This window comes from Polypterus senegalus, chromosome 9 (genome assembly GCF_016835505.1).
Source record: "Polypterus senegalus isolate Bchr_013 chromosome 9, ASM1683550v1, whole genome shotgun sequence".
In the NCBI taxonomy this organism is placed as follows: domain Eukaryota; kingdom Metazoa; phylum Chordata; class Cladistia; order Polypteriformes; family Polypteridae; genus Polypterus; species Polypterus senegalus.
The window spans coordinates 178142997-178166549 of record NC_053162.1 but is presented as its reverse complement, the minus strand read 5'-3'; the positions used below and the strand labels follow the sequence as shown (position 1 = coordinate 178166549).

At 44.7% G+C, this 23553-nt stretch overlaps 1 protein-coding gene across 3 annotated transcripts; it reads left to right on the top strand.

The window, feature by feature from the left end:
• Positions 1 to 10960: 10960 nt before the first annotated feature.
• LOC120536062 lies at positions 10961 to 21113 on the top strand. Of its 3 annotated transcripts, none has more exons than XM_039764405.1 (10): positions 10961 to 11257; positions 16732 to 16771; positions 16858 to 16917; positions 16994 to 17131; positions 17210 to 17256; positions 18466 to 18619; positions 18692 to 18838; positions 18917 to 19037; positions 19126 to 19238; positions 19317 to 21113. In XM_039764405.1, exons 1-10 carry the CDS (start codon positions 11244 to 11246, stop codon positions 19425 to 19427), a joined length of 945 nt encoding a protein of 314 aa, XP_039620339.1. In that variant the 5' UTR covers positions 10961 to 11243; the 3' UTR covers positions 19428 to 21113. The 3 variants fall into 3 exon arrangements, with proteins under 3 accessions (XP_039620339.1, XP_039620342.1, XP_039620341.1); XM_039764408.1 differs by lacking the exon at positions 10961 to 11257 and adding an exon at positions 11283 to 11532 and having other exon boundaries at positions 19317 to 21110; XM_039764407.1 differs by lacking the exon at positions 10961 to 11257 and adding an exon at positions 11539 to 12187 and having other exon boundaries at positions 19317 to 21109.
• Positions 21114 to 23553: the final 2440 nt, after the last annotated feature.

Sequence of the window (23553 nt, the reverse complement as noted above, 5' to 3'; positions counted from 1 at the left end):
AATCCGCGAACCAGCGAAAAAATCCGTGATATAAATTTAGATATGCTTACATTTAAAATCCGCGATAGAGTGAAGCACGATAGAGCGAGGGGTCACTGTATTCCAAATTATCATGCACAACAGAGTTTCAAAACATTTTATAGGTTGCAAAGAACTGAAAATGGTCATTTGTTGAATTTTGCAGCATTAGGAGGTCATATTTACTGAAATCAAAAGCTATTTCAATCAAAAACATCTTAACAGGTCAAGTTCCATATTAACACAGGACCCCTTATTTGATAGCAGCTTCACAATTCTTGCATCCATTGAACTTGTGAGTTTTTGGAGAGTTTCTGCTTGAATTTCTTGGCAGGATGTCAGGATAGCCTCCCAGAGCTGCTGTTTGGATGTAAACTGCCTCCCACCCTCGTAGATCTTTTACTTGAGGAGGCTCCAAAGGTTCTCAATAGGATGGGGGCCACACCATGAGTTTCTCTCCTTTTATGCCGATAGCAGTCAATGATGAAGAGGTATTCCTTGCAGCATGAGATGGTGCATTGTCATGCGTGAAGATGATTTTGTTATGGAAAGCACAGTTCTTCTTTTTGTACCTTGGAAGAAAGTGGTGAGTCAGAAACTCCACATAACTTTTCAGAGGTCATTTTCACACCTTCAGGGACCAGCTCTCTCCCCATGATTCCGGCCCAAAACATGATTCCACCACCTCCTAGCTGACGTCGCAGCCTGGTTGGGACATGGTGGCCGTCCACCAACCATCCACCACTCCATCCATCTGGACCATCCAGGGATGCACGGTACTCGTCTGTAAACAAGACTGTTTGAAAGTTAGTCTTCATGTAGTTCTGGGCCCACTGCAGCCGTTTCTGATTGTGAGCACTGGTTAGGGGTGGCCAACTAGAAGGTTTATGCATAACTGCAATCCTGTGGAGGATCCTGCTCCTTGATGTTCACGGGACTCCAGAGGCACCAGCAGCTTCAAATACCTGTTTGCTGCTTTGTAATGGCATTTTAGCAGCTGCTCTCTTAATCTGATGTATTTGGCTGGCAGAAACCTTCCTCATTTGGACTTTTATCCGCGCGAACCTGTGTATGTTCTGAGTCGGCCACAAATCTTTTAACAGTACGATGATCATGCTTAAGTTTTTGTGAAATATCTAAGGTTTTCATACCTTGTCGAAGGCACTCAACTATTTCACGCTTTTCGGCAGCAGACAGATCTCCTTTTTCTTTCCCATATTGCTTGAAAATGGTGGTCTGCTTAATAATGTGGAACATCCTTCTTTAGTTGGTTTTCCTTTAATTGGGCTCACCTGGCAAACTAATTATCACAGGTGTCCGAGATTGATGTCAGTGATCAAAAGAGCCCTGAGACACAACACCATCCATGAGTTTAATTGAAAAACAAAATGTTTCACCTTTATGACACTTAAATACAATTTGCATAATAATTTGGAACGCGGTGTAACAACAATGGACACACACTGTTGGACCGTTTCTTAAAAACCTTGAGGGCTCTCCTGGCAGCCTGTACTTTTATTTTCATTTCAAATGCATCACTAAAAGTTGGAACGTATTCTGAAATAATGTAGAAGCTAGTGCCCCTCCAAACTGAGGAGAAAATGGATATGCCCGCTCCCCCTGGACACGCCTGTGCTCCTCCAGTTCTTCTCTGCATTCTCCGGTTGGTAAATGAAAGCATTTTCTATAAGTACAGTGATCCCTCGCTATATCGCGCTTCGATTTTTGCAGCTTCACTCCATCGCGGATTTTAACTGTAAGCACATCTAAATTTATATCACGGATTTTTCGCTGGTTCGCAGATTTCTGTGGACAATGGGTCTTTTAATTTAGGTTACATGCTTCCTCAGGTTGTTTGCCCAGTTGATTTCATACAAGGGACGCTATTGGCGGATGGGTGAGAAGCTACCCAATCAGAGCACGTATTACGTATTAACTAAAAATCCTTAATGATATACGATATGCTTCCCGCGCGCCGCTTAAAAGCGCCTACAGTCCGTATTGATTTTTCATTGTTTGCTTTTCTCTGTCTGTCAGAAATACAGGCAGATACTTACCCATCATGCAATACCATCAGGGCGGCGTATGATTGGCCCCATTATCTGCTCCTGACGGAGGGGGTGTGAGCAGAGGGGCTGTTTGCACAGTGGCTGTTTGCTTAGAAGATACGGACGCTCCTCTACAAAATGCCGCTTTATCGCGGTGCTTCGGCATACTTAAAAGCACAACAGCCCGTTTTGATTTTTTGATTGTTTGCTTTTCTCTGTCTCTCTCACTCTGTCTGCCTGACGGAGGGGCTTAGAAGATACGGACGCTCCTCTAAAAAATGCTGAAAGGCTTCCTTCACATTGATCCCTTCATTGTGGCTGATTTATCGCGGTGCTTTGCACACTTCAAAGCTCTAACAGCACGTATTGATTTTTGATTGTTTGCTTGTCTCTGTCTCTCTCACTCCCTCTGACATTCTCTGCTCCTGACGGAGGGGGTGTGAGCAGAGGGGCTGTTTGCACAGAGGCTGTTTACTTAGAAGATACGGACGCTCCTCTACAAAATGCCGCTTTATCGCGGTGCTTCAGCATACTTAAAAGCACAACAGCCCATATTGATTTTTGATTGTTTGCTTTTCTCTGTCTCTCTCACTCTCTCTGCCTGACGGAAGGGCTGTTTGCTTAGAAGATACGGACGCTCCTCTACAAAATGCTGAAAGGCTTCCTTCACATTGATCCCTTCATTGTGGCCAATTTATCGCAGGCGCTTCGCATACTTAAAAGCCCGAACATCGCCTGTTGATTTTTGATTGTTTGCTTTTCTCTCTCTCTCTCTGACATTCTCTGCTCCTGACGCGCACTCCTTTGAAGAGAAGATATGTTTGCATTCTTTTAATTGTGAGAAAGGACTGTCATCTCTGTCTTGTCATGGAGCACAGTTTAAACTTTTGACTAAAGGGTGTTATTTCATGTCTAGAGGGCTCTAATAATGTTAAAAACACGTATTTAGAAGGTCGTAAACAGGTTTTCAATGCTCTAACTGCGAAAATATTAGATTTATAAATTAAGAATCCTACTTCGTGGAAATTCATTTATCTGTCTGGAGCGGATTAACCGAGATAAACGAGGGTTTACTGTAATGTGTTAAAAACCACAGCAGGGACCTGCAGAGAAACAAATGGGCAGAGTGTGGCATGTAGGTAGGCAACTGCCAGGAGAAGCTCAAGTCTTTGAACCTTCAAAGCCCAGCAGTTGGTGTGGCTGTTTATTAGGCCCATCATCCAAAACCTTATTGTGGATGTGAGGCTCCGTTCATGAAGTGGGTTACTTTTTCACTTGCAACTGTTTGCAATTCCCTTTTTTTTAACATTTGTGGCATATAAAGAGTTGGTCTTCATTCAAACGGTATCTTTAGATAAAAGCAACATAAACATTATGACACATTTACATTTTGTAGTTGATCTTATGATTTAAGTAAAAATGAAACAAGAGGAAAATGTACCATATGCACATCATCCATCCATCCATTGTCCAACCCGCTGAATCCGAATACAGGGTCACGGGGGTCTGCTGGAGCCAATCCTAGCCAACACAGGGCACAAGGCAGGAACCAATCCTGGGCAGGGTGCCAACCCACCGCAGGACACACACAAACACACACTAGGGCCAATTTAGAATCGCCAATCCACCTAACCTGCATGTCTTTGGATTGTGGGAGGAAACCCACGCAGACACGGGGAGAACATGCAAACTCCACGCAGGGAGGACCCGGGAAGCGAACCCGGGTCTCCTAACTGCGAGGCAGCAGCGCTACCACTGCGCCACCGTGCCGTCCAATATGCACATCAAATATCTCAAATTAGAATGATTAGATGAACAGGACAGAGGATCCTGTGTGACTCTTGTCGTATTTAATCCTCGGATCTTTAGTTTGTTGTTGCGAGTTTGAGGTGTGCGTGTGTTATGACCATGCCATGCCGGAGACCTTCAGAAAGAAGGATCTGGATGACTAGGAGTCTGGCAAGTGTGGCGGGTGCCTGGAACCCTTACCAGGCCGGGATGCCCAGAGTGTGAAAGGACTGGGGGTAGAGTATTTTTAGGACAGTTTCTCCCCCTGGCCAACAAAGGGCAGACCCGTTGGTTTCCAGTGGGGCCACAGGGCATGTTGGAACCTGTGGCCACTACCAGGGGACGCATGGACCTTTCCGGGGCCTTATCTGGCTACACTTCAAGCGTGGCCAGAAGAAGCTTGTTGGGCACCCGGAGTCCTTCTGAGTGCCCTATAAAAAGGGGCCAGTCCCCACCATTCTTTGGCCAGAGTCGGGAGGACGAGGTCAAAGCCTGAAGAGGAGTGGAGGCGGATGGACTGGCGGCAGAGGAAAAAAAGAGAGGGATTGTGTTGTGTATTGGTGATTTGTGCACACTTTATTCTGTAAATCAACTGGGTGTTGTGTTTGAACCTGTGTCCGGGTTGACTTCCACAGGAGAGACTTTAAGAAGCTGTCCAAGTAACTGTAAATCACATTCCACTTTCCAGAAGATTTCAAACAGCTGCCGACTTGTCCATGCCAGGTTGTCCCAGCAAGTTCAGCCAGAGAACAGAATTCAAGATGCTTAAAGGAGTTTCATCATGGGACCCCTAACCCCAACCCCCTTCAAGGTAGCTCCTGCCACTGATGATGGCCATCCATTAGAAAGACTGCAAAAATAAGATCTACATGGTAGGTGAGCTATGAAGAGACCAGAAAAGATCTGGGAAGACTGTCTGCCATTGAACACCTAGGAAATGACCAGGACTTGTGAAACAGAGGAGGCAAAGGCAGACTTCTATGGTTACTGTACCAGAACACAAATGGGGTTAACCATATAACCCGAAGTACTTCATATCAGCCATAAAACATGGTAGTAGAAATGTTCTGGTTTGAGGTTGCTTTGCTTCATGAGGGTTCAGGCAGATCACCATCTCAGAATCCACTAGCAGTTCTTTATTTGCACCAGAGGGTACGTGAGGCCATCTGTCAGAAGACTAAAACTAGATGTTTGCAACATGACGATGATCCTAAAACACACCTGAAATTCCACCAAGGACGAATGGCCAAGTCAAAGTTTGGCTGTGAATCCCAGCAAGATGCTGTGGTGCGATCTGACATGCAAGACTCCCCTCAAACGCATTCACACAGCTGAAGGAACTCTGCAAAGAGGAGCGGGTATAAACTTTCAGTTGATGCCTGAGCCTGCCAGACAGTAATGGGAAATGCCAGCTTGACTAGAAATGTACTTGCGTACTGTGGTCATCCCGGCCAATACCCCCAGACCGCCAGGTGGAGCCCTCCCTGCAGCATGGAGGTGCCCCGAATACCAGCAGGGAATTATGGACAGCAACAACAACATTTATTTCTATAGCACATTTTCATACACACAGTAGCTCAAAGTGCTTTACATAATAAAGAATAGAAAAATAAAAGACACAATAAGAAAACAAAATAAGTCAACATTAATTAACATCGAATAAGAGTAAGGTCCAATGGCCAGGGGGGACAGAAAAAACAAAAAAAAACTCCAGACAACTGGAGAAAAAAATAAAATCTGTAGGGATTCCAGACCATGAGACCACCTGACCAGTCCCCTCTGGGCATTCTACCTAACATAAATGAAACAGTCCTCTTTGGATTTAGGATTCTCACAGAAGGGCTTGATGATGATGATGGTCAAGTAGACTTCTGCCCTTTAATCCATCCATCATTGTTGGAGCATCATGAAGCTTTGAGTAGGTGGAGGTGGCACAGGCCACCACCACAAAGAAACTGGAAAAAGAAACAGAAGAGAGAGTAGGAGTCAGTATGGATTTTAGAGCCACCATGAGTAGTTATTATGATGAATTGAACATACAGAGTATCAGGATTAAGTTAAAGTGAAGTTAGGAGAAGGCCATGTTAAAGTAATGTGTTTTCAGCAGTGTTTTAAAGTGCTCTACTGTACCAGCTGGCAAATTCCTATTGGCAGGCTATTCCAGATTTGAGGTGCATAACAGCAGAAGGCCGCCCGCCTCACCACTTCTTTTAAGTTTTGTTCTTGGAATTCTAAGGAGACACTCATTTGAGGATCTGAGGTTACGATTTGGTTTCTTAAGTGAAAAAATGCTGTCCTAGTGATCTGATTAATATGCGATTTAAAATTCAGATTACAGTCAATGGTTACCTCTAAGTTTTTTACCTCCGTCTTGACTTTTAATCCTAATGTATCCAGTTTATTTCTATTAGCCTCATTGTATCCATTATTGCTAATCACTAAGATTTCAGTTTTTTCTTTATTTAACTTGAGAAAGTTACTATTCATCCATTCTGAGATACAAGTCAGACATTCTGTTAGTGAATCAATAGAATCAGGGTCATCAGGTGCTATTGATAAGTACAGCTGTGTGTCATCAGCATAGCTGTGGTAGCTCACGTTGTGCCCTGAGATAATCTGACCTGACGGAAGCATGTAGATTGAGAAGAGCAGCGGACCCAGGATAGAGCCTTGTGGACCACCATATAGAATATCAGAGGTCTTTGAAGTATAATTACCACAACTAACTAAATATTTTCTCCCTGTCAGGTAGGATTCAAACCAATTTAAGACCCTGCCAGAGAGGCCCACCCATTGACTAAGGCGATTTCTAAGAATGTTGTGATCAATGGTATCAAATGCAGCACTCAGATCTAAGAGGATGAGAACAGATAGACGGCCTCTGTCTGCATTCACTCGCAAGTCATTTACTACTTTAACGAGTGCCGTTTCTGTGCTGTGATTTGTTGTGAAACCTGACTGAAATTTATCAAGAATAGCAGGTTTATTTAGGTGGTCATTTAACTGCATAATGGCTGCCTTCTCCAGAACTTTACTTAAGAAAGGCAGGTTAGAGATGGGTCTAAAATGTTCAAGAGCCGAGGGGTCAAGATTATGTTTCTTAAGAAGGGGTTTAACTACAGCAGTCTTAAGACAGTCTGGGAAGACCCCCGTATCTAATGACGAATTTACAGTGGAGTTTTCATCCTCAGCCCTGTTGGATACCACAGGGGCCACTAGATGGAGCTGCAGGGAGGAGAAAAGATTATTTGCCCTACGACCTGGAAGTACATCCGAGTCACATGGACAAGAGGAATGACGTGCTTCCGGGGTGAAGAAAAGGACTTTTTATCTGACCCAGAAGTGATAAGGAATCATGGACTGAAGGATGGGAAACACTGCCGGGTCAGGAACTATAAAAGGACTGTGGGAACTCTTAGACGAGGAGCTGAGCTGGGTGGAAGGCTGGCAACGCGCCCGGGAGTGGAGGATTGGTTTATTGATTAGTGTATTGTGAGAGCAGGGTGCTTTGTGCACTGTGCAGTATTAATAAAGCCAATATTTGGACTTTTATCTTGTGTCTGGAGTCAAGTCTGAGGGTTCAAGGGAGCGATAGTGCCCCCTATCTGTCACAGTACGTAAATGCAGATTATTAAGAAACCAGATTTCTGCCTGCACCAAATTAACATCATTCTGGAAGAAAATTTCTAATTACCTTTCAGACAGCCTTGGTGTCACAATCCCTCCTAAACCATTAACAGCTGTGTTTGGGGTTTTCCAGATGGGTTTAAGGTGGAGAAGGACAAACAGACTGTGATTGCATTCACTACACTTTTGGCACGCAGACTTATTCTGATAAACTGGAAGAACCCAAACTCTCCTCTTTTAAGTCCGTGGGAAACTGATGTGTTATACTACACTGCTCACAAAAATTAAAGGAACACTTTAAAGAAACACATTAGATACATCAGATCTCAATATGAAGTTGGATATCTATACAAATAACGACAGGGCAATGTCTTAGGAACAAAAGGATGCCAAGTCTTTTAATGGAAATAAAAGTTTTCTGCCTACAGAGGGCTCAATTGTGTAGACACCCTAAAATCAGAGTGAAATGAAGATGTGGCAGGCTAGTCCATTTTTTCAAAAACTTCATTTCTGCTCCTCAAAATGCTTTTCAGTATCTTGTGTGGCCCCCACGAGCTTGTATGCATGCTTGCCAACGTCGGGGCATGCTCCTAATGAGACGACGGATGGTGTCTTGTGGCATTTCCTCCCAGATCTGTATGAGGGCATCCCTGAGCTGTTGTACAGTCTGAGGAGCAACCTGGCGGCGCCTAATGGACCGAAACATAATGTCCCACAGATGTTCTATTGGGTTTAAGTCAGGGGATCGTGAAGGCCATTCAATTGTTTCAATTCCTTCATCCTCCAGGTACTGCCTGCATACTCTTGCCACATGAGGCCGGGCATTGTCGTGCATTAGGAGGAAACCAGGACCTACTGCACCAGCGTAGGGTCTGACAATGGGTCCAAGGATTTCATCCTGATACCTAATGGCAGTCAAGATGCCGTTGTCTAGCCTGTAGAGGTCTGTGAGTCGCTCCATGGATATGCCTCCAAGATCATCACTGACCCACCACCAAACCAGTCATGCTAAACGATGTTACAGGCAGCATAATATTCTCCACGGCTTCTCCTGACCCTTTCACGTCTTTCACATATACTCAGGGTGAACCTGCTCTCATCTGTGAAAAGCACAGGACGCCAGTGGTGGACCTGCCAATTCTGGTATTCTATGGCAAATGCCAATTGAGCTCCCGGTGCTGTGCAGTGAGCACAGGGCGCAGTAGACATTTGGGCCCTCAGGCAACCCTCATGAAGTCTGTTTCTGATTGTTTGGTCAGAGACATTCACACCAGTGGCCTGCTGGAGGTCATTTTGTAGGGCTCTGGCAGTGCTCATCCTGTTCCTCCTTGCCCAAAGGAGCAGATACTGGTCCTGCTGATGGGTTATGGACCTTCTATGGCCCTCTCCAGCTCTCCTAGAGTAACTGCTTGTCTCCTAGAATCTCCTCCATGCCCTTGAGACTGTGCAGGGAGACACAGCAAACCTTCTGGCAATGACACGTATTGATGTGCCATCCTGGAGAAGTTGGACTACCTGTGCAACCTCTGTAGGGTCCAGGTATCGCCTCATGCTACCAGTAGTGACACTGACTGTAGCCAAATGCAAAACTAGTGAAGAAACAGTCAGAAAAGATGAGGAGGGAAAAATGTCAGTGGCCTCCACCTGTTAAACCATTCCTGTTTTGGGGGTCCATCTCATTGTTGCCCCTCTAGTGCATCTGTTGTTAATTTCATTAACACCACAGCAGCTGAAACTGATTAACAACCCCTCTGCTACTTAACTGACCAGATTAATATCCCAGAAGTTTCATTGACTTTATGCTATACTCTGATTAAAAAGTGTTCCTTTAATTCTTTTGAGCAGTATATTTGAAATTGGAAAAAATCAAATACTCAGTTAGAGGATCTGTACAGACTTTTCAAAACATGGCAGGATCTAATCAGTAATATTTTAAAATAATCTAATAAAGCACAGAGAATTTATTAATTTGGGTATGTTTACAGGTCTTAAATTTCAAGCCGCTTGGCTTGCTCTCTCTCTCTCGATCGATTTGTTCTTAACTCAATTTTTCTTTTTGTAAAAACTTGATTGTTTGGAATGCAATAAAATTAATTAAAAGGAAAAAAGGAAAAAAAAAAAAAAAGAAACCAGATTTCTGCCTTTACCAGGTTATTCGTTTCAACCCGATTATGTGTGCATGGGAACACAATGAGTGTCTCTCTGTATTCAAACTGTGGCTAGAAGCCTCCAAGAACACAAGCACAACAAATCTGCTCAGAAATCAGGCAGAGGTCAACAAACTTTAATATTAATAATAATTTACTTATAAGGCACCTTTCCCATCCTCAAAAGCGCTTCACAGACATTCACAAAGAACGACGGCATATACAAAGTTGGGTACAAAAAAATCTCTTTATTAAATAGAGCATATGCAAACACTGAAATAGAATAAAAGAAAAATAAACCAGAACAAAACACAAAAACGAGAATATGACAAGAAAATCCTCAATAATTTGTGGTACAAGCACAAATCTTCCTGGGCATCTGGACAGAGAGGGTCAACTTAATGAAGGCATAGAAAGTCAGAGTAACAAATGACAAATGAGCTTTCAGTTGTTTTTATGAAAGGATGAATCGAGTCGGCTGATGTCATTCGAGGAGCTCGTTTTAAAGTCTGGGGGCTCGGTCACCCTTAGAGCGCAGGTTAGGTTGGGGCTCAACGAGATGGGCAGATTTGGTGGACCTTTGAGGGCGGACAGGAGCAGAGAGATGGAGAAGAACAGAATGGCAGTGATGTGCTGTCTTTTGCGGGTCGGGGTAACGACTTGGACAGTCGAGTTCTGAGCCAAATGGAGCTGTGATGACAGCTTAGATGGGACACCTGCCAGCAGAGAGTTCCAGTAGTTGACGCGGAATGTCATAAATGTGCAGACAAGTGTCTCAGCATTGAAAACGAACAAGAATGTGCAAACACAGAATACGTTACGGAGGTGGTGGAAGTACTAGGGTGTTGTACCGTGTTAGCCATTATGAATGTAGAGAAAAGTCAAGCAAAATGACACCTTTTATTGGCTAACTAAAAAGATTACAATATGCAAGCTTTTGAGACAACTCAGGCCCCTTCTTCAGGCGAGATTCAATGCAAGATGCAAGAAGTGGTGGAAGTAAGAAAGATTCGTAATGTGCCAGCGTTGCCGCGTTGTTCTGAATCGTAAAAACTTACAATTACAAAAACACAAATACTTCTGTTCCAGTCTTCCGCTTTCTTCCAATGTACACCTTAGTGATGGGTCGTTCTTGAACGATCTTTAATGTGACTCGGGAAGAACGAGTCGTCTCGTGGGAGTGATTCGGTCAGTCGCGCATGCGCATTTGCGCAACCTCCTATAGTTTCTGTATTGGAATTATTGATTCACCTGTTTCGAGTCGTTCGTTCATCACGTGACAGCCCCATAAGCTTAACCAACTCAGTCTGAGCCGGAAACAGAATTGATTAGTTCATCTCTCGAGTCTTCGGGTTCGAGTCGTTCGTTCATCACGTGGCAGCCCCATAAGCTTAACCAATGCAGTCTTAGCCAGAAAGAGGAAATGACTCAAAAAAAGATTCGTTCATTTTTCTGAACGAGACTCAAAGGTCCGAGTCGGTAAAATGATCCTAACTTCCCATCACTAGTACACCTGCGCTTCAAAACCAGGGAAGTAGAACGGAGGCAAGGGCGGAGCCAGCATATGTTTCCACGGTAACAGCCCAGCGCGGGCCAACTACGAATCAGCGACGAAATGAGTGGCCGCAGGTGAGTGAGCGCCTGCTGCCTCGCAGATGTAACAATACGTTGTGTTTGGCACGTGTGAAGAACAATTCCAAGACAGACTCCAGTATATGGTGATGGCGAATATCGAGCGTCGCAACTTCAACTCGAGGTTCTACGCGGCTTTAGCGATTACACGCGCGTTCCAACACTATGGCAACTTGGCGAGAGGTGCACAGCAACTTTACTGCGCATGCGCGAGCTTCGCCCGCCTTCTGATGCTTCACTTCCGGATGTCACTGACCACAAGGGATTGCCAGGTTAGAGGGAATCCGCCTAATTTCATTAGGGCCGTAGTGGGGGAAACGTGGGAGAGAAGTACGCGGGGACAAAAATATAACACGTGGGGTGTCTTTCATGTTAATTGCCTCCCTATGGAAATTGGATTTCATACAATTTCATACAATACATTTTTTCCTACCTTCAAATAATCGATGTCAGCAATACGCTGAACCTTGCAACAGCCACCTGTCATTGCCACACCCAGTCATCTCGAAGCTCGTGTATTATTGGTTAATGGCCAGAGTGGTTTGGGATTGGTGGCTGTCTGACTGTAAGTAGCGCTCATACCCCGCCCAGTCCGTACTCCTCCTGTCCGCTTTTTTAATTTTATTAAGAAGATTCAGATGTCAACTGTATACTGGCATCAACGTGGCGAATACGGGGAAGATGTCGTCTTAGCCTCACATGAGTAGAATCCAATATTTTGTGGATATTTCGGTATAACGATTATTATTGGTAGGCTATTGACGATCCCTAAAGCATCCCAAACGCAAAGATTTGGACGAATACAAACACTGAGGACTTTCAACTAACAAATTATTCGGCAGAAGAGTGTCAAGAAACGCGACGGGAACTCCGTTACACCAACAGCAATCCGTCTGTATAGCGCCTGACTGGGACTGGGACAGCTAGGTCAGAAGTTTACTTTTTTAATCTTTTTTTATAATCATTCTGTGTGTTTTTAATTACTTAATTATCTGTATTTAAAGAACATTTGAAAAAATCAAATTCTATTGCAATGGAGCGTATCTTATTTACTGTTCCTAAAACTCGAACTGCGCTTTTTAACGAACTATAATGGACACGAATTACAGGCCGCCCCCCAAAGCCCCCCCCCCCACCAATTCCTAAATGGCACAATTGTGGCTGTCCAAACTGTTCATAATGGCACCGCTGGCGTTCCATGAATGCCAGCCATGTTGAAGAAAACGCGAGTGTGAGAAGGGAGTCTTTTTTTATGTAATTATTAAATATCAAAACAATTACAGTTTACAAAAGCTCTATTTAAGCAAACTGCCGGAAAATAATAAGTAACATAATTAAAACGGCCACTAATTACAAATAGAATTCATTACAGATATGTATAAGTTTAATGGCTTTTTTATTTGCAGAGAATCATGTAGTTTTACTTACATCTTACATCCCCAGCAAAAACTGCTTTCCCAGAGTTCTGTTGTGAACAGGGCCGGATTAAGGTGGGTGCTATTGATGCTGCAGCATTAGGCCCATTCCTGAAATAGGCCCAGATGAAAACAGACGAGAATTTTCCAGAAGCTGAACAGTTTTCTTTTGCTATATTAACCTCAAAATAAGAATGAAATTTGGAGTCCGACTTTCAGACGCCTAGACACAGCGTTACTTATTATACAGTTACTATTGTTCTTTGTGCTGTGATGTAACTATAACGCCATTGTGTTTGTTGTTAACTGAAGATTTCAAGTTAATGCTATCAATTTTACGTTAAACAGTTCACTTAGTAATTTAGCTGCGTTTTTTGCAATATCTTGGGGATTCTTGCCACTTTATTATTGTTCAATAAGTGCCACGTAGTAAATTTTTCACCTTGAAAGTTAGTTGTATAGTAATAATCGATGGCTATTTAAATGGCTATCTGTAAAGGTAAAACTAAAAGCCGGCCCGCAGGGCCCCGCATGGATGTTTAGAATTTTTAAAATCCTCGACAGGATTCTGGTCTATTATGACATTTAAATCGTGGAGAAATTTTTACCCACAAGAGCCTAAACTGAGTCACTTTGACCCAATGTCTCTGCAAATTCATTTTTTCTTACTCTGTTTCGTAAGAGAATTGCGACATTTTGTGTATTTCATTGTTAGGTTTTCTGCATTAAGTGCACTTTTCAGACAATTGCTATTGAATGCTGATGTTACATAGTTTGATGTTAATCTCGAGTTGTTACGATACTACGTTGTTATTATTATTCATGTTCAATAAAGGCTGGCTGGTTGTGTCACAAGTGGTGGGTCCGAGTGTGTCTGTACGGTGAGTGCCGAATGCACAGGCACCAATGCCGAGAAAAAATAGGCCTTTATTGTGCTGCGGCATCAGGCCCAATTTCGTCTTAATCCGGCCCTGGTAGTGAGTAGTTCAGCAAAATGACACCTTTTATTGTCTAACTAGACAGATTACAACATGCAAGCCAAAGAAGGGGCCTTGAAAGCTCGCATATTGTAATCTGTCTAGTTAGCCAATAAAAGGTGTCATTTTGCTGAACTTTTCACTACATCCATAATGGCTAGCACGGTACAACGCCCTTGTACTCCAGAGTTATGTTATAATTCAGAAATCTAACCAGCACATATTCATAAAATAAAATGAAGTCACTATACTATTGACCGCTTATAAACGTCGAGATATCCTGCTGTAGCTTTTTAACATCCTGACAGTGCCTAGGAGATGCTGTGCCTTTCTACAAAGAGAACACAAGATCCTCATCTTTAGTGAATTTTTGTACAAAATGCTTCACAGGGAAAATTTGAGGTCTTCCTCCGCTTCATCTTTTCCCACTTGTATGTGGGATAGATGTGCCTGATCAACCTTCTCCATGCAGCACAGTCCTGCACCTCCTCCCCAGTTACTTTTGAATGCTAGTGTGTGTGTGTTTGTGTAATATATATTTAAGGACTTACTTTACTTTATACGTTAGGGACTTTCAAAACTCGACTTGATTTTTTTTTTGGAAGAAATAAGTGGATAAGCTTTGTTGGGCTGAATGGCCAGCAAGTCTCGTCTGGATTGTTCTAATGTTATATACAGACAGACAGACAGACAGACAGACCACGGATTCAGAAGGTATTCAGACCCCTTCACTTTGTGCACACTTTACTGTACTGATTAAATTTTAAATGTTAGATTAAAAAAAAATGACCAAATGATCTCTGTCCACTCAATAACCCATTATGACAAAATGAAAGTATGTTTTCAAAATTATTAAAAATCAAACACTGAAATCTGTCATTTCTAGAAGTATTCAGACCCCTTGCTGTGGCCCTCCAAATTACAATTGTCTAGCCGAGAGCAGGCTATTCAGCTCCACAAAGCTTGACAGTCCTATCCAACGGATTCTTGTAAAATAACATCAAGCTGAGTTTTGAGGGTCCCTAAAGTCCTACTGTCTGCGACACTACTTGGTCCCTTATTCCATGTGTGTGTGTGGTTCCCCATGTGAAGGAACATGTCCTAATGTTTGTGTGAAATTTACCCTTAACAAGTGTATTATCGTGGTATTTCCCTCCACTTGCCCTTTACCTGTTTCCTCAAGGGTAAGTGTTCTCGTCAAGTTCGTTATCGGGTTGGTCTACTGTTGCACTTTAAGATGAACACACACACACACACATAGGTAAACACACACACAGACCCTAACCACAACAGTGCTCCATGAATGACACACACACGCTGATTAACCCTTAGCACTTTGAACCACACAAGTGCTATAGGAGTAACAGCCTGTCATTCAGCACTTCAAGAGACTTACTTATTTTCGGCACGAACAACATACGATGTTTTAGTGATATCTCAGACCTAAATATTACTTTTGGTCTACAAGAATACATTTAAACATACAAAGACTCAGTACTCTTGACTATAGGCCATTTATCAGCCAAGAAAACCTTCTTTATCGTATTGTCCCTTCTATTGAGTAGCGCTCTTCACTCTCAGCCATATAAACCTCGCAGCACAGAAATAATGGCAAAAATCCGGCTGTCACCAGGTGCTCAAAGAAATCTAACTTATTACTTCAATCACTCTAGACATTAAGACAAAGCATTGAAAGTTAAAAGCAGCATGGTATTGATTACAAGAATAATAATAATACCACAAGAACAAAGAATACTAGAAAATAGGTAGTGATAGGAAAGTCTGAATATATATAGTCTTTAGAAAAAGCTTACGAAAAAGTTACAGATGACAAGGATGAATGTCCCAGGGAGGCGTTTGATTTAGCAATCGATGTTCATGATGCCTTTCTGACGACCAGGGCCGTCTTCGTCCGTTCCTCTTCTTCTTTCTTCTTCTGTCTTTTCTTCTCTTTCTCCTCCCTTTGCTTCTCTCCTCTTCTTTCCAAACCAAGGCATATTTATTATGAGATGTCAAGCCTTGGTTTCACAACACATGCACCCGATTGGCTGGCTGTCAAAATGATTGATGAATTAATTCACTGTCCGTTTTCCCACACAACAAAACCTTTGATGTACTTTGAGGTAGCACTCCCAGGCTATAAACTAAACTTTGTTGTTCCAGATGTCCATCCATAAAATGATCAATAGCCTGAGGTACCAGCTCAGCATCCTTTCCCAGGCAATAAACCAAATTAGCACTAAGCTATGAACAAAAGTAAGGTGTAAGGGAAGAAAACCTGCTTTAATTTGTCTTAGTTCATCTGTTGTCTTGTCTTGAACAAAATATAATAGAAACCAAAATGTACAGATTTTATACACCATAACAACAAGTTTCCAGCTGTGTCCCCGTGTTCTTGAACTAATTTTAAAGTCACCATCTTGATCCGCTGCACTCATTCCAGTCAGGACTCCTCTTCATCTCCTGTAAAGGCTCAGCTCTTTTAATCTTTCCTCCTCAGTCATTCACTGTAGCCCTGAATCAGCCTAGTCGCTCTTCTCTGGACCTTCTCTAACGCTGTAATGTCTTTATGGAGACCCAAACTGCACCCAGGACTCCAGATGAGGCCTCACCAGTGTGTTATAAAGGTTGAGCAGAACCTCCTGTGACTTGTGCTCCACACATCAAGGCGCTATATAACCTGACAGTCTGTTAGACTTCTTAATGGCTTCTGAACTCTGTCTGGTAGTCGATACCTTAGAGTCCACTATGACTCCTAAATCCTTCTCATAAGGTGGACTCTCGATTTTCTGACCACCCATTGTGTATTCAAACCTCGTGTTTTTACTGTTCATTACATTTACTGACATTAATATTTCATCGTCCACAAATTTGCCTGTCTGCTGTCCAAGTCCCTCTGTGCTGATTCAATGGATTCTCAAATATCTGCCCCTACACCTTGTTTGGTATTGTCTTCAAACTTATCCAGCTTTTTACTTATATTCCTATCCAAGTAATTTATATACATTAATGCACCATCTTCTGCTTGCTTGTATGTACCTAGTGTTTGAATGCTGCAGTTCTGTTCTGTACTCCACAGGGTACGAGTGCAAGGAGGACATGCAAGAGGATCCCGACCGGTGAGTAGTCCACCCGTGGACAACTGTCTTCTGGGAGTGCTGGTTGAGTTTTACGGACTGAAATCGTTGTGCTGGTTTCCCTACAGACGGGTACTACAATGGAGCCAAAGGACAGAAGAAGAGCAGCAGAAGCAGCAGCTCAAAGGGTGAGTGTTCCAGGTGTGGGCAGGCAGGTCGATGCCCAGGTTTATGAAATGGGACTGAGATTGGCTTCTCTTGTAGGACAAGGCAGCCTATGAACACTTCACACGAGACCAGCACTTTGCAGACAGCCTGGTGGACTCCCTGATCTCCGACATGCTTGTGGATGAGCTGATTCCCGATGTGCTAGCCGAGCTCTTCTCACGGCCTTCTCTTCAGGTATGTCTGCCTCAGTTCTGATGACTCTGCCGGCCACAGAGATGTGTGACCAGCCCGTATCTTGTCTTTCACTAACAGGTCTCTGGGATGGACAAGACCCAAGCAGAAGGACAGCGCCGCTTTGCGTGAGTGCCACCTTCGCTTTTATTTAGTATGAATAAAGTGGAAGGAAACATACCCAGAGATATTATATATAGCGCCTTTCACAGTGCCTGCCACACCTGCTTTCTACATCTTAGAAGATGGTATGACACAACTCCTCACTGGCTTTGGTGCCAAGTTTACCAACTTCAAGTTTCTTGTCATGTGTGACAGTTCTTAATTGTACAAGCCCCAAACCAGCAAACGATACACAAGCACCAAACAATATATTGCATGCAACAAATATCCAGCTTCATAAAAGGATGTGTCTGTCTTTGTGTCTGTCTGGTTACTAGGCTTCATTCCAACAGGAGGCGCATCACAAGTATTTGTAATAAATGAATGCATTGCATTTGTCATTCGAATAGATGGCACAACAGAAACATTAACATTGCTTTTATAAATCCCATGCTAAATGGCATATAACACAGACATATGCATTGCATTTGTCATTCCAACAGATGGCTCATTTTAAACATTTGTAGTAAAGACACTACATTGTCTACTTAAACACACGCAGCATACGAGCGGTGACGATGACCTCCTCCTGCATTCGCTCCCTTCTCAGATTTGAAGAACTGACCGACTTCCTGCACAAGAGCGAAGACCGAAAATGAGCTAACGGCACCAGGTCAGCAGCCTGCATCAGCCATTGGGCGCCAGACACGTTACACTGCGAGCCGGCAAACTTGTAGCTCAAGTGGCAGCGGACAGCCAATTCCTGCCTGTTTCAGTGCAGTTTGAGGGGTTTTTGAGAGTAGCTGGGGGGGTGCCAGGGTCTTACATAAACACTCGATACCATCCAATAAAAATTTAGCAAACCTGGTTTTCAGTTTTCTGGTGTCGAGCTGCTCAGTCTTTGTTGTCGTATGCCATGGCTCGTACTGGGCTTGCTGACTGGTTTGAACAAAAACCTGCACCAACAGAGGGGCTCCAAGACTGGGATCGGCAACCAGTGGACCAGCAGGTGCCCACTCTGGCAACTGGCACCCTTGTCTTTACTCTTTCCATTGATGCCCCCTGTTAGTTCAGCTTGTGCTCCACAAAGTTGTGCCACCTGACAGGGACAGGGTAGAGGTGATCTCCAGTTCACATACAGACATAACCTTCTTCCTTTTCATTTCCTTCACCAGCTCGTCACTTCTCCCCTTTAGTTTCTCATCTTTTTTATTTTATTATTTTTTATCTCATAGGAAACATCTGCAGAGGTTCCCAGCCGTACCTCGGGACCAGGATGCCCGTGCTGAACTTGCACAGCTGGTGGACAGCCACCTAACCCGGGCGGCCCTGAACGACTGCACATCAACGCTTGTGAGCGAAACAGTCTCTATTCTGGTACCTGCACTGGTAAGTTGGGGAAATGGGGTTGAGAGTAGGTCAAACTGGCACTGAGCTCACCCTGCTATATTTGGTATATAGGTGCAAGAAGCCATGGATGAGTTGGCAGTGGACACCTTCCTAGAAGAAGACCTGATCCCTGAAGTTGTGGAGGAAGAAGTAAGGATGGCAGTCAGGTTGGCGCTGAGTGAGCACACTTCTGCAACCTCCCAGCAGCAACTGGCACAGGTATGCCAGGATATAGCACTGGCCTGACACTTTACACTTCATCTTCATCTCAATGCACCTTCATGTGTCTTCACTCAGGTCCGGCGCTGCGCTGCTAATAGGCTGATGGACTCTCTTCAGATGGATGGACTGCTGGACCTGATGGCTGCCCAGGACGGCCTGTTCTCCCAGAAGCAGCAGGCGGCCCGACTTCTGGACGGTTAGTCAGTGGATGTCGATTTGGTTTTGTTGTTTTTTTTTTCTCTCTGATTGCCCGTTCTCACGTTTCTGCCATCCTTTCTCCACAGGCTGCATGCTAGAGCTCCTGTGCCACCAGTACCTCGCCTCCTGCCTACTGCGGGACACCACCCTCCAGAACCGCCCAATCCGACGCTACCATCGTCGTCTGTTTTCTCAGGTCGTACGTCTCGCTCCTTCATGCCCTCCTCTTCCTCCCCCCACCCCAGTTTCACTTAGTTTCACTTGTCTTCATTTTCAGGCACTGGAAGCGATGCTGACACGGCTGGAAGGCTCCCTGCAGGAGGACGCTGAAGACTGGCTGGAGTACGAGAAGGACATGCAAATGGACGTCATGATGGAAGGCCGCTGATGGACAAAAATAGACGAGTAGGATGCCCTGCAAGTGTGTGTGTGTGTGTGTGTGTGTGTGTGTGTGTGTGTGTGTGTGTGTGTGTGTGTGTGTGTGTGTGTGTGTGTGTGTGTGTGTTTGTTTGTTATGGAGGCCAAAAGCGATCACAGGCTCTACCATCCAAAGTCTGAGGCTGTGCCACTGCTTTCTTGGATAAGACAGGTGACGATGGAAGCGGAGAGATTTTACAGCATGTCTCTGAGGAGGTGGCACAACCGTAAAACATCCACCAGGTGGCGCTGAGGAGGCAGTTGACTAAATCGGACAAAACAAAATTGCAACTGCTGCCTAATTCAACAAATGCCATCCTGCCAGCACTTCTCATGATGCACACTTGTGTTTACAGTCCCCATGCGATGCCATCACTTTGCACACTGCCACTGTCACTTTAGTACTGGCCCATCTTTTACTGATTGGCAACTGAGCCAGTTACTTTCTGTACTGACTGGTGCCTGTTACTGGGTAATTGACCAGATGTATTCTCCATCTTTCTGCCGTGCAACAGAATTGGAACCCCCACTTCCAGAGGTGCACCTCCATCTTTCTGCCGTGCAACAGAATTGGAACCCCCACTTCCAGAGGTGCCCTGTGGTGGGCTGGCGCCCTGCCTGGGGTTTGTTTCCTGCCTTGCGCCCTGTGTTGGCTGGGATTGGCTCCAACAGACCCCCGTGACTCTGTGTTAGGATATAGTGGCTTGGATAATGACTGACTGAGTTCCAGAGGTTAGGGACCCCACCTTTTGGGTAGTGCGGTGGTGGATTGTTATAATGCGCATGTCCTCTGAAGTCAGAAAAAAACAGATTTGTTTGTTTGGCAGATTTGTTTCAATTGGGGATGAAAAATATAAGGAGTCTGGGAAAGGCGCGATCTATCAATCCTTGAATTATCCAACCCGCTAAATAAAGTGTATTATTACTATTAATAGTTAAAGATTTAGCGATTCCATTGTTTATTTCTTCTTGTTCCAGTAATACATGTCGTTATTCTTCCTGCCTCCACACTTCTGTATTAACAGGCTCGTGCTCGGTGTGTTCGAAATGCCCTGCTGTAAGCGGGGAGCCATATGGCCTGAAAACTGACATCTTGCTCTGGCACTACGGAACACTCAAGAAATCAGATATACAGGCATACGAATCATGTTACACGCGGAGCCTGCAAATAAAAACACGCAAGCAGCACGTGGAAAAGCCGTTTCTCATGACATATACTTGAACTGGCATCTTTCAAACACGCCGCACCTTTGCCTGGACTAGTTGGTTTCCCATTGAAGTCTGAAGTTTAACAGCAGCTCCTTTTAAAGCGAGGGTCTTTTACCTGTCGGTCCCTGTGCGGTCCTGCAGATTGCTGGGAATTGAAGTAAACTCAGTAGCCAGTGGTGCCACAGGATCGTCCCAGCACGGAGCTTTTTGTTGGACTATAGATTACAGCAATGCCGCTACGCCTGTGCGGGATTGTAAATGATGTGCACTTCTGCCATTCAAACATATAGACCCACCCACCAGGCACTCCTATGTCCCGCCCACTCTGTTTAAATGTGTGCACTTCTGCCATTCAAACATGTAGACCCGCCCACCCAGGCTCCGAGGCACTCCTATGTCCCGCCCACTCTGTTTAAGCGCTAGCAGACCAACTTCTTCTGCCCTCCGTTACAATCTCGGTGATCAGTCCAGAGGTGCAATTATGCATGCCAGGTTTCTGCACCAGCGGACCCCCACCTCAGCCTCACAATATACGCAGGGTGTGGACCCCCTTCTGATGAGTTCAGGTGTTTCCTTGTTAATCAGGCACCTCAAATCAGCACGAAGCCACGTGAACTCCACTGCCGGAAATCGGATCGGACTGACCAGGAGCTCCGTGACTTTAAAGGTGGCACCATCACAGGATGTCACCTTTTTGTCACAAGCCTTCAAGTAAAATTTCTGATCCACTCGATCTGCACCTCTCAGTTACTGCAGAAGTGCCGTTTTTGTGAAGCGAAAGTGTCGAGCAGCAAAAGCTACGGGCTGCCACCAGTTGGTCACGTGATACAATTCGCTATAATGGTAGTGGGGGTGTGAAGTGGGGCCACCACTCTATTGACTGCGCTCGACCCCCCACACCCCCCCAAAAAATCCATTCACCCACCTGTGCTCTGACAATTGAGCTCGTCATTCATCAACAAGAGGGCACAGGGTGGGTCGTAATACCGGCGTACAGCATTGGACTCTGGAGTGATGAGTTGGGCTTCACTCGCTGGGCTTGGGTGATCCCAGGAGAACACGACCCCCCCTCCCCCCCTTTGTGGTCAGCGGCAGGGTTTGGGTCAGATCCCTTGCTACCAGTAAAGGGTCCTGTTGACATTACAGCAGACAAAGACGTTTTAGACAAGTGTGCACGTCCAGTTTGGAGACGGTCCTGTTGTGCTCCAGCATGACTGTGTTCCCCCAGTGGTCCATAAAGCCATGCGCAGAACCCTTACCACAACCCCCTGAACAGCTCAGGAGCAAATTGTCAGGCTGATTAGGAGTAGCCAGGTTGTCTCATCCAATGGCAGCACCTGACCTCACAAGTGGGCACAAACTGCCACTGATGCACTGCAAACAGAAATGGAAAGAAGAGCCACAGAGACGTGATGGTCAGGCGTCCACAAACGTTTGGCCAGACAACAGCGTTACGAACAGACCACCCATCAATGTGTATCTTACGACACTATGACCCACATGTCAAATTCTGTGAATTTCTTGATTATTTCAAGATGGGACCACCGGCCAGAAGAGCAGGACACATTTCGAAAAGTCTGGCGTCTCCCTTTACTACAACAAAGTGAAACAGACAGGAGGCATGAGCTGGCAGCGCGACTGGGACAGGGGGTACCATTCATTACCCAGCCGGGAGGCCAATGTAATTGAGGAATGGGGGAGATGAAGTATTCAGAGCAGCGCCCCTAATCCCCTACGCCCGATGGCAGCACACTGGCTGCCACATATGCATACCCACAGGGCATCATGGGAGCTGTAGTCCAGTGGGGCAGTGCCGGTAGGTTCTGTGGGTGCTGAAAGGGGGAGCTGTTGGAATCAGTAATCGCTACTTTGTAAGACTTCTGACTGACCCGGATGGACGGACGGACAGACGAACTCCCATCAGGCAGGGCCCCGCATCACAACGACTCCTGGTGCCAAATGAACTGCTCTGCGACATCCGGTGAGTTGGAGCTGGGAGAAGAGACGGACGCGGGCTTGGAGGATATTGATAAAGGACCTTATTGTACAGTATTTTTGTTAATTAAAGCAAATGGAGATAAAGAGCTTTTTTTTAGGGAAATTGAGTTAAAGAAAATAATAACAGCGACCCATCTAAAAATAAGTATAACTACGGAAGAAGAAGAAGAGAATAAAATTAATATAATAAATGAGTATCACTTTGCTACAAATACAATTCAGCCAATGAAATGCCATTTCAGGTTGGGTTGACCAGGTTGTAGATTTTATTTGAAACATCCGACTAAGGCAGGGTGGTGGGCAGCGGCGGTCCTGGAGGGCCACAGATGTTCATTCCAACCCAATTGCTTAATTAGAAACCCAATCCTTGCCAATCTCAGGCCTTATTTAATTTTATGGCTCCTTTTTCTGCCATGTTAGGTTCTGGCATCGTAGATTTTTTTTTCCTTTCCAAGGATATCATCCAAATGATTTGATGCCTAGAACGGATCATTTTCCGTCTGTCACATTTTTATTTTAAGTGTTTTATTAAACCAGACAGTGCAGGATGAATCCACAAGATGATCTGCCGGCTCCTTTGTGATTTGCATCTTATTGCTAAAAAGGAGCCATTAGAAATTGGGAATGCAGCGATTTAAGAGTGAAATGAGCAGGCAATTGGGGACCTTACCTTACCAAGTGAGACCACTAAAATGAAGCGGAAAAATGTCACTTGAGCAATAAGAGCTTCCTCGGCAATCGTCGACTTCAAATGAAGAAACAACCACCTGCAGCCCCTAAAGGGAGCGGTCAGCGTTACGTCCCAACTCGGACAATCTGAGGTGCGATTTTATTTCCCCGATTGACCGTCAGTGTCTGAGAGGCCGCGAACGCAGTCAGAGCTCCGTGAA